General features: G+C 43.1%; 1 protein-coding gene across 1 annotated transcript; it reads left to right on the top strand.

Annotated features, from left to right (window-relative positions):
• Window positions 1-394: 394 nt before the first annotated feature.
• XAF1 (XIAP associated factor 1) lies at window positions 395-7,100 on the top strand. Its single transcript, XM_010573881.1, has 8 exons — window positions 395-467; window positions 1,814-1,949; window positions 2,958-3,014; window positions 3,768-4,020; window positions 4,817-4,884; window positions 5,157-5,507; window positions 6,005-6,074; window positions 7,026-7,100. The coding sequence occupies exons 1-8, from the start codon at window positions 436-438 to the stop codon at window positions 7,052-7,054; spliced, it is 996 nt and encodes a 331-aa protein (XP_010572183.1). The 5' UTR covers window positions 395-435; the 3' UTR covers window positions 7,055-7,100.
• Window positions 7,101-14,003: the final 6,903 nt, after the last annotated feature.

Below are 14,003 nucleotides of genomic sequence, written 5' to 3'. Positions count from 1 at the left end.
CTAGTTCGGGTCAGCTGTCCTGGCTATGCTCCCTCCCAGCTTCTTGTGCACCTCCTGGCTGGCAGAGCATGGGAAACTGAAAAATCCTTGACTTAGGATAAGCGCTACTTAGCAACAACTGAAAACATCAGTGTGTTATCAACATTATCCTCATACAAAATCCAAAGCATAACACTATACCAGCTACTAGGAAGAAAATTAACTCTAACCCAGCTGAAACCAGGGCATTCCTCTAAGAACTAGCGAACTAACCTGTAGGTGGAACTCACACTAAAAACTAATACTTGCCTGGCAATGCTGCTGTTTCTCCTTTAAAGAATTTTTGGCTAAGCAGCTGTTTGGGGTGGAGTTATTACAACAGAGGCTTTCAGTTTCATTTTTTTTTCCTCTCTGCTCTTAGAAGAAAGGATATCCAGCAGAATAAAAAGAAAAGTAATGACAGAAGAGAGCAGGTTCTGCAAAAATTGGTAAGAGATCTTTCCTCCTCTCCACCCCTACAAAGTATGGGGATTTCAAGAGTTTTCTAGGATTTTCCTTAACGTTATCTAGGTCTCCTGTAACGGGGAGAAGAGGAAGAACCACACGGCAGGAGGGGTGTACACTAGCCATTGAGTAGTAAACAAAAATATTTTGTATGCATTTTCACATTTCCAGGTTGCTGCTTTCTTGCTACTTTGCTGTGGAGCGATTTCTTCCATAGCCCTCTCCCATGCTGCACGTTCTCTTTTTACATAATATCACTGTGGGTAATTTTGCAGTATCTGGCAGAGGAGCCAGTGCATGGACCATGCCAAACCCAGCAGCTGCCTCAGTTTTCCTCCATGGCTGGTGTTTCTTTCTGTTGCTATATTTGCAGTTAAGTGATAAAATATTCGTTTTTTCAGGGTAATTGGCCATGTCTCATAGAATAGAATACTGAAAGGGGCCATGAGGATAGCATAGTTTGGTGTGTCTCAACTAGCTAGGCCATTGGGCAAATTATATGAACGAAGACTGTGAGGCACTGCAATTAAAAAGTCAAACTTAGGAAGGTTAAACATGAGCTTAGCCTCAATTTTATGTGGTCACCAAGGAAAACCAATGCTTAGCCTCGCACAAAGAGAGCCTGTGCATTATGTTCTAAAAGGTTGGTGGGGATGCTTTGAATAAAGCAGTTGCTGCACACTGATCAGACTCCTTGGCAGACCAACTTTGCCTAAAACTTCTGATAGATGCCTCCAAACATTTCTTAAAAACTCTGGTAAAAGAGATGACACATTCCCACAGGAAATCCATTCCATTTCTTATCCAGTGCTGAACAGTGCTTGCAGATTGTTAAGGCTTTCTCTTTTTCCCCACTCTGTCCCCTGCAGTGAGTAAGCTGTGGGTGAGCAAGAGTTTGGGAGGAGACGCAGCCTGGACACCTGACCCAAACTGACCAAAGAGATACTCCACACTGTGTAACCTCACGCTTAGGAATAAAAACTTCATTAGAAGAAGAAGAACAGGGTTGGGTGTTGGGGTTTTTTTGCTTCCAAGGTGGCTATTGTTCAAAGGCTGGTTGGGCATAGGTATGCCTGTGGGAGGTGGTAAGTGTTGTCATTTGCTTCACTTGTTTTTTCCCCCACCTCTTTCCTTCAAGTATTAAACTGTCTTTATCTCAACCTACAAATTTTTTCACTTCCATTCTTCCTGTTTTTGCCCACTGTCCCACTGTGTGTGTGGTGGGGTGGTGGTGAGTGAGCAGCTGTGTGGGTACTTGGCTGCTGGCCAGGGTCAACCTACCACACCAGCTCATTTACTCTTCCCTCTCTCCCATTTATGTGCTCGGTAGTAAACGAGATGTGTCTGCTGCCAATTTCTCTCTCCATGAGGCCCACTGCTTGCGGTTTCTCACTCTCTGTCCAGAATGTGATGAACCAGTTGCCCAAAAGGATATGAAAGACCATCAAACAGAAGCACACAAGCAGGTGAGGAATGCTACACGTTCTTCAGGGTTTTCTTGCAAATGGCAAAAAGTTCTGCCAGCCCTGAAGTAGTATGTTCATGGTACTGTGCTCTATATTAACTAGATTTGAACTTCTGTAATTGTTTGACCAGAAAATCTGTAAGGGTCTGATATGACCCTTCAGGCCTGGTTACAGTAGTACCTTTTGATCTTATTGCACACTCAGCTTGAGAGAATAAAGCCTCCACTGTGGTATCTCAGTTTCCTCAGAAATACAAATTACAGATCAGGTATGGATACATGCTTGTAGTGCTTGTGAATTAGCCAGAGCATGCAAGTTAAATGATTTGATTAGAGGAAGACAGAGAGTACCTGATCTGACATAAACCTTGCTTGTACAAAGCTATGACATCAATGCACTTTTTTAACAAAACTGAAATGGCAGAGTAAATTTATCAGCTCTTCATATGGTGAGGCAATAGCATTTTTAGTATAGCATTAAGAACCCTGTAGCTAGAGGTACTACGTTGAAGCATGAATACACAGGCATGACTTTTTATTCTGTCTTACTAATTTTATTGTTTTAGCAATTCCATTGATTTGTTACTTAACACATGAGTAGCTCTCATGGCAAACCTATAGAAAACTAGCATACCTATGTTTTCAGAGGGGCTATGGTAATTTAGACTAGCTGAATATCAGACCTATACTTTTAAGTTAAACCTCAGTCAAAATGTTGAATACACAGTCTTTATTTCACATCACACTGCATTTCACATGGGCATCTTTGAGAGCTGGATCCTTGCACAAAATGGCAGCTTCCTGCAGAATCATCAGATAGCTGTTTTCCTCAAAATCTAATCAACACAGTTCAGGCCTGACAGAGAAACAAAAATTCACCAACAGCTTGTTGACGATTGGGATGAAAATGACAGGAAGATCATCTCAGCAGCTTGAAGTTGTATTGACATATGAAAGCACTAACCATCCTCCTATGGTCCCAATGAACTGCTGTATGTTTTGCTTGCAGGTCAGATGTAATCTTTGTCACCAAAGCATGCAGCAGTACCAGTTGGAACATCATGAAGTAAGTCTGGAGTGCAGTACTTTTTACCTTCTAGGCTAACCCCTTTGACCAGCCACCAAGAGTCACACTAACGGGTTCAACAGCAAAAACATGTAAATCCCTGACTCGTGTCCTGGACCATGAAGAAACTTAAACCTCTCAACAGTTGCAGTGTTTTGACATACCTTTTCCCCCTTGTAAGTATACCCCATGGTGGTTGCCCATCCAGTTGTTATCATCCTTGGCACCTCAAGCTGATGTTCTTTGAGGGCTTCTCAAAGACATTTCCATCCTGCCCCACACTCATATTACCTGCTTTTCCAAAGGAGTGCTTATACAAAGTGAGAGTCAATGAAACAGCTAAGAAGGAGATACACAAAAGAATTGGCAGAGGCTGGGAAGTGAGAGCAGCCTGTCCGTGCTACCTGTAGTCTAACCATTTCAAGGAACCAAAGCAGTGAAGACAGCAGGCTTCCCCTGGTGGTGGTAGCTGAAGTATTGGAATTTTCTGGGTGGGCTTGTGCTTTGTTGCTAACCTGTACTGACACAGAACATCTTCACTACTACTGATTCCCATTTTGCCTTATATTGCCTAAATCATCCTAAATTAAAGATAGCCTAGATAGGTGAACTCCTAATATACCTAAGCCTGTATTTGGGTGTGTAGATACCCCTTAAAGAGGGCATTCTTAAACAGTCACTCATTGCTCTCACCCAGTGCCCTCTTTTAGTATTGATAGAAAATTTGCAATAATTTCCTCTATTCACGTGCAGACCAAGGAATGCCACAAACGAGCAATGAAATGCAAGATCTGTGAGCTTGAAATGCCCTTCAACAAGCTGCAGGAACACCTGAATACCTGTGCCAGCCGAACAGAGTGGTGTTGGGAGTGTAACAAATATATCATGTACAGAGACCAGGATGAACACAAAGATATTTGTCAGAACAGTGGTCTGTTCTATCATAAGGATGTGAAATTTCAAACCAGTGAAGCATCCACTAATGCAACATTTATTTCTCCCACTGGTAAGCAAAATTCCTCGTTGTCATGGACTGGGTCAACTCTGTTAAATCTCAATGAAAATTCTCCTGTCTTCTCTACAATTCTTAGTAATCCAGGTGGGAGGGGATTGTTGTTTAACCAATCACAGTGAAAGGGCCAAGTGTTGCTTTCTATTATGCTGGTTATTGTAAAGCCAGAGTGGTTCCACTGAATGGTAGCTCAGTGGCCATGTTCTTTTATGCCCCCCTTATATCCTAGAAGTGAAATTCCTTCTGTCAGAAAATAAGTGAACTTCTTCTTCTTTCTATTCATTGCACAGGAGAAAATACGATTTAAAATTTCCTCCTACTTCATATATAAAGCCAGTGATGCATACCTTGATTTCTTGAAGTTGAGAGGAGCCTTATTAGGCCTAAGGTATTGGACAGAGTATGTCAAGACAAAAAAATCAATGAATCCTGTCAATGATTCCAGGAAAGAACCGGCATCACTAGGTGCAGTGGTTGGCAAAATGAACTATAGAGAGCAAAACCCCCTAGCAGCAGAATTAGCTAGGCCAGGGTCAGAGTGAAGCATCTTGTGCCACAAAACATGGGGCTGGAATAGAATTCAAATTTCCGGAGGTTTGTGAGAAGGGATGGTGGATTGGTTTTGAGTGGTGCCAAAAGCAAAATGTAGTCACAGCTCTAATTCCTTCTTGGCCAGTGGAATCAGCATTCTGTGTTTCTCTAGAACCAGTGACCATAAGTGGATCTGAGCAGCTTGTCTAGATGACTAGTGTCAGTACTGTGTTTCTCTCCATTTTTTTTCCTTCTGAAGGTACTGGTGGCAATCTCTGTCAGAAGTGCAATAAGTCATTCCCAGATGACCAGTACTCCCAACATCTGGTAAGCACATCTGAAACTGAACAAGAGAATGGTCTGTGCTTAATTTCCAGCCAGGTTACTTCTCTGAAAAGCTATATATTAGGTAAGAAAGGGCAGTGTGTCTTGGCTCTTCAAACTATAGTTTCATGATACGAAGTATTCAGCTGAAGCATCACTGTGAGGTGGTGTCCACTGTCCCTCCCCATGACTCATATCTGTCACAAATCACAATGTTCCACACAGTTGGGTGTAATGCCAATCTTCACCTCATTATGCATGCTCTCTTTTAACAGAATAAATGCAGTGCAGCTCATGAGATGACAAAAGTTCTTGCTGGCCAGTCAACTTCAAAACTCAGCAGTGATCCACAACAGTTGTCTTCTTCCCTGGCTCCCTCTTCCTGCTCCAAGAATGCAATGGCATGGAAAGATGTCCGTCCCAAAGGGAAAGAAAGGGGCCAGCCATTGACTTCCAAAACCTTGCTTAAACCCCCAAAGAACAAAAAGATTGGCTTTCCCTCTCCCACAAGAGGTGGACTTTCCACATCACCTCAAGCTCTTAAAGACACCCAGTCTTTTGATGTGATGGTGACCTGTGCCCATTGCAACATTCTTCTGCCACTTCCAACCCTTCAGAAACATGAGGTGAGAAGTGACACATTGGACTTGGCCTCCTACATGCAAAGGGCCATACCTACAGAGTCACTACTTACCTCAATGCTGCCTGGGGTCCTGGTGCCCACTTCTGGATTCCATAGCTTCTTGAAATGCTGGCCATAGGTACAGTCTCTCTGTAAAGCATGGAATTTGTTAATTCCATTGACTATTTATGCTCCCATCTACACAAATAAGATCCATTGCCTATAGTCTGCTTGAGTTTTAGGAAAATAATAACCATGACTCAAGCCATTAATTTTAAGCTGAAATCCTGGAAAGTCTTCAGCAATTGTCCTTATTTGCTGAAGGCTGATATTGTTCCTGCTAAGCAAATAGTATGATTATATCTCAGCTGCATCAGAGATGGAGCTTTAGATAATTTTCCACCCCAACAAAGGGCCCCAGTTGCCTCCCTACTGAATATGATTGCATATTGAGTATAATGTTAAATTCCCCTCTGACATGACTGTTACTTATTTTTCTAGATCAAATGTCTACGTTTGACATCTTTGAAAAATGCTAGGATGAAACAAAACTCAAGCCATGGAGAAAAAGGTACTGCAGAGTTTCAGAAATTTAGAATAGAATTAATAATTCAAGTTTATTCTATATTGGATTGATAGGAACAATAGGATATTTTGCAGAGGAAGTGTGTTTAGAAAAGCTAATACTCAGAATATCACAAAGCTCTTTAGATTCCAAGACACAGTGGGTTCCCATGAGGTTGTATTAAGCAAGCATTGTTTCAGAGCCAGTATGTTTTCACTCTCTTGACTCTGACTAACATGTATTGTGCTTCTCAAATAATGCTACTATGAACCTTCCTGAAGTGCGGTACCTTCCCTACTGTAAGCAGAGATCAGCACAAAAGATTTCACAGAACAGATGTTCTGTCCCAGGTCTGTCTGCTCCAACACTGAATGGAGACTTAAAGTATAGTTTCAGAAGACAAGAAGTAAAATTATTTTTTCTCTATAGTAAAATTGCATATTCAGTAGAAGCATTGATATAATTATGCCAGATAATACCTCCAGTTGATCTTGCACTGATCCATAGGCAGTAAGTCTCTTTCCTCACCCTGTCCCAGACAGACTGTGAATCTTAACACTTCTTTCTTTGCGTTATAACATCCCCCTCTGCTTTTCAGTTCCTAAATGGTATCATTTCCTTTCAGTCCAATTAATTAAGTGAAACTGAAAGTAGTTGTTCTCAATATGTCCTTTTTCTACTTGGTTCAGTAAATGAGGTTATTACTTCTCCCTGTAAAACTTTCCTCTCCTGGTAAATTAAAGAGAGAAAGCACCAAAGTGAGAAATATGGGGTTTGTCTAGTTTTGAATTACAGGACTCTAGTCTTGAAATAAAAGTAAGTACATGGTAATTACATGGATTATTTGACTTGCATTGTGGGTTTTTTTTTTATATTATTCAACTGAGTGATGACATAGGAAGGCTGTAAAACCGAAACTTTAAAAACACTCATGACTGGGCTTTGTTTGTTTTACAGAAGACTCTTTCTACAGCACTCATGATTAAATCTGGAAATAGAGGCACATCTTCACATTGAAGCTTCAGCTCAGCTTTAGGCAAAAGGCACTGAAAGTGCAATAGCTTTATTGACAAATAAAAGTGACTTGCTACTCTGGATCAAGAACAAAGAGTGATTCAGATTTTTATTCCTTATCAAGAGAGGCATTTAAAAAGTTTCACCAGAAAACTGTGAAAGCGATGGGGGGTCAACAGCTGTTGTGATTTAAAATATTTCTGTGTAAGCTTGCCTTAGGAATGTACTTTTTCCACCCACTTCAGGAGGGATAGCAGCTTATTTTAAAATGTTTGTTGTGGAGGAGAGAAGGAAATAAGGAATTCAGAATTCCTTGTGATATTGAGTGCCACCAATTCCCATTGCCCTCACTGAGAGCTGAGACCTTAGTGTTTTTCAGGGCATGGCCCAGTGAAATTAAAAAGCATTAAATCCTGCTCTCCTTCACTTCACTGAGCCACTGAACTTAGGGCTAGCACAAACTGCTTAGTCTCGAGAGATTGCAGACACATCCGTGGATAACTGAAGGTGTTCAACTTCTGATATACAAATGGAAACTCATAGAGCCCAATGGCGGAAAAGTTAATCATGAAGAGTGAGTGGATGCTTTACGCTAATTTCTGTAAACATTTGTGAAGCAGCCTTTGCTGCTTGGCATCTTACATCAATAAACGCTAAAAGATGTTAACAAACAGAACAGTTTCACGACAAGGTGCCATTTTCCTCTCATCCACCTTTAGCAGTGTTCAATCTTACAAGCTGATGGCTGGAAAGAATGTACATATGCTGACCTATAATTTGAGTAACTTCTTACTTCTCAGATCCAGACTTGTTGATACCTGCATCACTTATGCACAAGCACACATGGGATGCAAATTCAGGCTGAGTTCATAAATTCTCTCAGTGAGTCAGCAGGGGCCCAGGCTCATTTATGCGTATCTTAGGCATATCGCTCTGGGCAGGACTGAGCTGAAGTGCACTGATGGATGTTCCAAGAGGAGATACTTCCAGCCTTGTAACTACTGGGCTAGCACTGTGTGTGGGACAGCAGCTGGTCATGTGGCCTGACAAGTGTTAGTGACTTCTGAGGCTCCCTTAGCCTTTGCAGCATAGGCTGTTTGTAACAATCACAGCTTTTCCTACATGCTTTCAGACCTCATTAATCTGAATCTGAACCTCTGCTACTCAAAGGCCAAGAGTGCATAACTTCACTCCCCGTCTGTCCCAGATGTTTTGCTAGTGAATTGCATTTGAAAGCTTGCAGGAGTATTCTGACCACATTTAAGAAAGGATTTTCAAACACAATCTAAGACAGCGCTCTCGCTGCGGTTTATTTTAAGCTTTTAAAAAATTGTTCTAAGCTTGTGGTAAGCAGGTCTAACATTGAACATGGTGCTATGAAAGAGCATTTTCTGTATTTGGGGGCAGAGGAAAGGGCTGTGAAAGCATGTCTGTTAAAGCCATGTCACTCTATGCATAAATTTATCCTCTTTTTTGCTGCACTCATTAGACTTTCACATTGTTCAATATTCTTATTATTCTTTGATACACATCACAGCAAGGGACTTGATGGATTTCCACACAAACATAAGCTCTCTCACTCTGTTGTGTGTTTTGGGGTCTGTACAGGTTCCAGCAAAGCAGGACTTGTCAGTCCTCCCAGGAACTCTTTCTTCCAAATCTCTTTGAAGAGAGCTGGTAAACATAACATGGTCTGAAGACAGTCCACAGTAAATGAGTAAAACAAGTTTGGAGCCAGACTGGGCAGGCAGCTCATGCTCCACAATCTAAATATTGATACAAAGACAGAAAAACATTTTCATCCCTTTTGAAAAGGAACTTTGAAAGGTTTGCTGCACAAATGCAAAGGAAGATGTTTGCACCTACAAACAGCCCGATTTACCGGACAGGACAACACATGGGCAGGAACAGGCAGGTGAGGGGATGGTGCTCGCACCAGCCGGCGTTCACAAGGCAGCTGCAGCCCAAGGCCACGCTCTGCCACGGGTTAGCCTGACAGCGTGGGCTCACAGCTGGTCCTGCGGGACAGGAACCAAAGCGGCCGTGTCTGAACAGTGTCACAAGACTTACATTAGAGCACAAGGCCAGCTTTAGCCTTAGAATCCTTCCTTTTTTTTCCTTTGGGCGGGCGGTGGCGGTGGGGAGAAGGCCTAGCTTACTAAAGAAGTGGGACTTCCTCTCCTCAAAAAGCACAGCGGGCCTTACCTCGGCAATCTGTGCTGCAGTGTCACCGCGTGGCTGTTGGTGGTACTGGCGTGAGCTAAACCGCCTCCTGGCCGGAGACCTGCGCTCCGGCGAGCGGGAGAGCCGGGCGCTGCTCCCCGCCGGTCCCCGCTGCGCCCAGGCTGCGCAGCAGCACTTCGCGGCTGCTCTGTCGCTCCGAGGCTACGCAGACTTTGGCACTGCCACCAGTCAGTAACTAATAACTTCAGGCTCCCGGCTAGGTTGAAGACAACAGCAGCTGGCTAAAGAGAGCAGCGCGCCGAGTGTCCAAGGGCCGGAGCGCTGCTGAAGTCTTCCTGTGGCATGCCTCGGTGCCCTGTGTGCAGGTGGGAGAGCTGGCTGCTAGGAGTTTGTCTCGGCAAGAAGCAGCCACTGGTGAGCCCCTAGAAAATATGAGCCAAATGAAAATCTCTCTCTCAAGGATCTGGAAAACACCTGAAAACAATCGGACTCCTTTCTTCACCCAGGGTGAGGCAATGGCCGTTAACAGCTACATCAGATGTTACCCTGGTCCTGGAGGTGCTGTGCTTGCCCTGGCCAGCAAGGTGGCCCCTGTTCCCAAGCTCTGTGAGCTCCTTGGGGACAAAACAAGGCTATTCATTTTTGCAGAATGACCTCTTTCTAAATTGCTGACCTCTGGAGGGAGGGTAAAGGGCCAGTTCATTTGCAGAGACAAAGGACTGTATGAAAGCAGCAGTGGCCTACACTTACTGCAAATCTGAGGGGCCATAAGGGATATGGGCAGGGCAGCACAAAGTTAAGGGTGAGAAGCAAGCTTCCTTTCTCTTTTGCTCTCGTTGGTTTCAAAATTCCCCAGATTTGTAACAGTTCGGTGTGACAGTGGAAACAGCTTTGCTCACTAGATGGCAATAAAGAATCAATGTGCTCTTCCCTGTTCAACAGGGGAAGTTTGTAAGAGCTTGGCCTAGATTTTGCCCTGGGAGAAAGAACTGGAAGATACTAGAGAAACCATGAAAATAAGTGTGCAATCATTCTGCTTGGTAATGAGGATTTGTTTTGTTACTGTCTTTTTCTTAAAAAAAAGTTAGATAGGTTGTATTAGGCAAGCAGAAAATGATTATCAGATTAAAAGTATAATTCTGACTGAGAAAAGGAAACTCAGCCTCACCAGGACAGGTACTCAGCAAATATGGCATCATACTCCTGAAACACTGCTGATGTTTCAAATACACTGGGATTTCAGTGCTTTACTCTGAAGCTTAAGACACATTTTTATTCTTTAGCAGTGACAGGAGGCAATCCATTTCTGTATGACTCTCCTTCCCTGGTAAAAGCTTACCTACATGCCTCTCCATACATATAATTTTTTTTAAACAATCTTTTGTCATAGTGAAAACTTTAATACAAATCTATGAGATACCAGAGTGAAGCACACCTTGTATTTGTCCATTTCCTAGGTGCTGTATGCTGGTGGCTTCTCCTCCACTGCACTGTGTGCTCTGTGTACCTTAGTTTTGCTTGAAGGTTAATCTCCCTTGAAGGCAGGACTTTTGTGTGTACAAAAAATTGCAAAGCCAGCTGGCATATCCTACTCCTATATAGTGTTGTGATTTGAAAGCAGTGTTACGGGAAGCAGAAGGAACTAAATGAAGAAATTAAACTGACAATATACCCTGCAGTGAGCTGATGGGGAGAAGCTGAACGACCTATTTTTGGTTTTGCCCACTGCTGCTTCTCAGTGGTTCTGTTGCAAAAGGCAATGTGGGATCTCAATACTTATTGCTGTCTAAGGGTAAAAGTCATCTGTTAAGAGTGAACACAAGGCCACCATACCATCAGCATGTTTGAAGAAAAAATAAGCAGCATATTTTTTACAAACCATACCCAACTATGTAACTTGCATAGTACCTCATGACTGACAGCTCTTTATTTGCTGTTGAAGGGCTTTCTGTGTTGCTTAAATTGAGTCATGTTAGGGTAAAACTTGCCAGAAACTTGAGCCCGACTACTTTTTTGATTATTTAGAAAAACCCACAAAAACTAAAAAACTGTTAGATAGATGACTGGGACTGGTATATGAACATTTTTCCCAGCAATTCAGAAAGAAACGCAGTAAAAATGCAAGTAAACAGTAGGGGAGGTTGAATGTTAAAAGTAAATGAATTGGGTGACTGCCAGTAATTTCAAAGCTGTGTATTTCTTTGATTTCAGAAAGGCACATTTCCCACAGTCCACAGGCCTAGATGCTGTCTTTGCCTGGATGTGTGCAGAAGTGGTGCAGCTACTTAAATCAGTTCTTATTAAGAGCTGTCAAGAACAATCTTGTTCCCTGGAAGACAGAAGAACATGTTAAAAGGATAGCAGCCTTACATATAGCTGTGCATCCTTACATTTCATGCCATTTCGTTCTTGAAACATTGCTGGCAGATTCCTCCTTGGATTTAATGCAAACTGTTTGATGCAGGCCCCTTACAAAGTGCGGGTAGGGAGCAGGTTGATAAATATGTCAGTCGGTCAGGCCACCAGCTTGGTTTCAAAAGAAAAATTCACTAACATTTTCTTGGCTTTGTAAAAAGGCGGCATTTCATTTCTACACCATGAATTGTAATGATAACCATTGTGACATGATTGAGAAGGCACGGCAAGCCCATGGAGATAGTTATTGGAAAAAATGTTCAAACTGGCTGTTGGGAAGTTGCACTTGTACCCACCAGTGTGAGAGAGGCAGCCAGAGGTCTGTGGTGAATTCTTCAGTGGCTGATCGGACTAAAGATATGCTTAGCCCTTCTCAGAGTTACCCTGAGACCAAGCCTCAATGCAGCTTGAGTCGATCATGATAGTGCCTGGGTGGTGCAAAGGCAGTAATTGCTGGCTGGATTACTCCAGCGAGTGGGTCTGGGGACTCCATCCTGCAACTGAGTGTGAGCAGTGCCGTGGTGGTACCTGCTGTGTAAGTGTTCACATCTGTGGGGAAAGAAAGAGAAAATCAGGCTATCCTGTCTGAATCAGAGGGTGTGACTAGCTCCTAAAAGGCTTTTCAGTATGTTTGATTCTGCTGCAGTGCACATTATCTAGAGAAAAATGGGGAAAGAAACTCATCAGTATTTGCAAATCAGTAGACCATGGTGAGATTAATCTCCTGGAGCTGCAGATGCCTATGGAGGAGATGGCTGCAGTGTACAGACCAGGAAGTCATTAAAGACATGCCATAGCAAGCATGCACAAGAGACCTGAGTTCAGGAGGCAAGGGCAGCAGCAGTTAAGATATGCCTCATTTTCAAATGCTTGTCTCCTTAAACTGTGCAAGTTCTCCACAGGTAGGCTGAGTGTGTCTACGTGTGTGTAATATTTACAGATGCTTGAAAAGACATATCCACATCCTCTCACCCATGTATAAAATATATAAATATAGGTGCACAAATTAATATAAAAGATTATTTTTACCAATCTTCAGTTTTCCTTTACCTGAGATAGGATTTAAGACAAGAGCCTCTTTCAAGCACCTGTCTCAATGTCTGAGCTGTCTTCATGTTACCTATATTTTTCTCATTGTTAAGATTGTCATTACCACAGTATTTAGAAACATAGGTATCTCTTTTACTTCTGATATCCACTTTGCTCTGGGGCTGATAGTGATAGAGCCTAGGGGACCAGGTTTTATATATCTCACATACTTGGTTTCTGGGGACTGCTGGTGCAGGTGTGATTTTTGTGGCTGGGATTTTCATGCAACATGGGACAGCACCTGATGGTGACCACACAGCATGGAGAGATTCTGCTGCTTAGTGTTTTAGTACTAGTATTTTTGAAAAATGGAATCCATATGATTAGGAAAGCTTTAATATACTAATAAAGACCAACCTGAAATACAGAGACAGTGGAGGTTTAACTGTGTGCTGTTAAACAAATGGCAGCATTCTTGTTGTGGAATTTCACAAACTCCAATGTCAGGGAAGTAGTGTAAGAGGTGCCAGCCCAATACTGTTTGCCGGCAGGCATAGGGTTAAACCAGTTTCGCAGGTGTTTGCAGGTGTGCTGGGGAGGCTGGTTCTGGCTGGGCTCGGCTCTGGCCAGGGCGTTCCCTGCAGAAATTGGGGATGTATAAAAGGGAGGAGAGGGCAGCGTGAGCTCCTTTGGCATTGCTGGGGAGAGGAGGTGCTTGCTGAGCAGGTATGACCCATGTTCAGGAGAGGGGTGCTGGTGTTGCTAGCGGAGAGCAGGCTGGAAGCTTTCAGACTAAAGTGGTGCAGGAGAATGAAAAGCAGTCGTAGGGACCAGATGACCTCTACTATCTCTCTGTCTCAGCTTCTCTTTCTATGATCTGTGCTATCAGAGATTTATTACCGTGGGAGTGTGAGCTGAAAAGTCATAGATTCAGCTTGTTGAAGGATCCCTGAAGCCGGAGGCAGCAGCAGATAGTTTGACTGCTGGTGTCTGTGGTTGTACCTCCTTGTAACCTTGGTGCAATTCTGGGCATCTCTAAGCTGTTCGTCCAGAACAGTGGTGTGGTGACAGGAGGAAACGTGTGAGGAAATGAGTTGAAATGAGGTTATAACAATGGCAGTAAAGTACTGCAATTTGCATCAATTCAATCAAGCCCACTAGCAAGTCATGATGGGGGAGGGCAGGAGGAAATAGAGGCTGCTGAGAGACAGGCTGGGTGCTGCTGTTAGCATGAGCAACTTGATTCATCTTGCACTGCTTTCACGCCTGTGCCATAAAAATGAGTGGACTAAG

This window comes from Haliaeetus leucocephalus, unplaced genomic scaffold, assembly GCF_000737465.1.
Source record: "Haliaeetus leucocephalus isolate CR32 unplaced genomic scaffold, Haliaeetus_leucocephalus-4.0 Scaffold395, whole genome shotgun sequence".
NCBI classification, from domain to species: Eukaryota; Metazoa; Chordata; class Aves; order Accipitriformes; family Accipitridae; genus Haliaeetus; species Haliaeetus leucocephalus.
The sequence above is the reverse complement of the archived record's forward strand: the minus strand, read 5'-3'. Positions and strand labels throughout refer to the sequence as shown.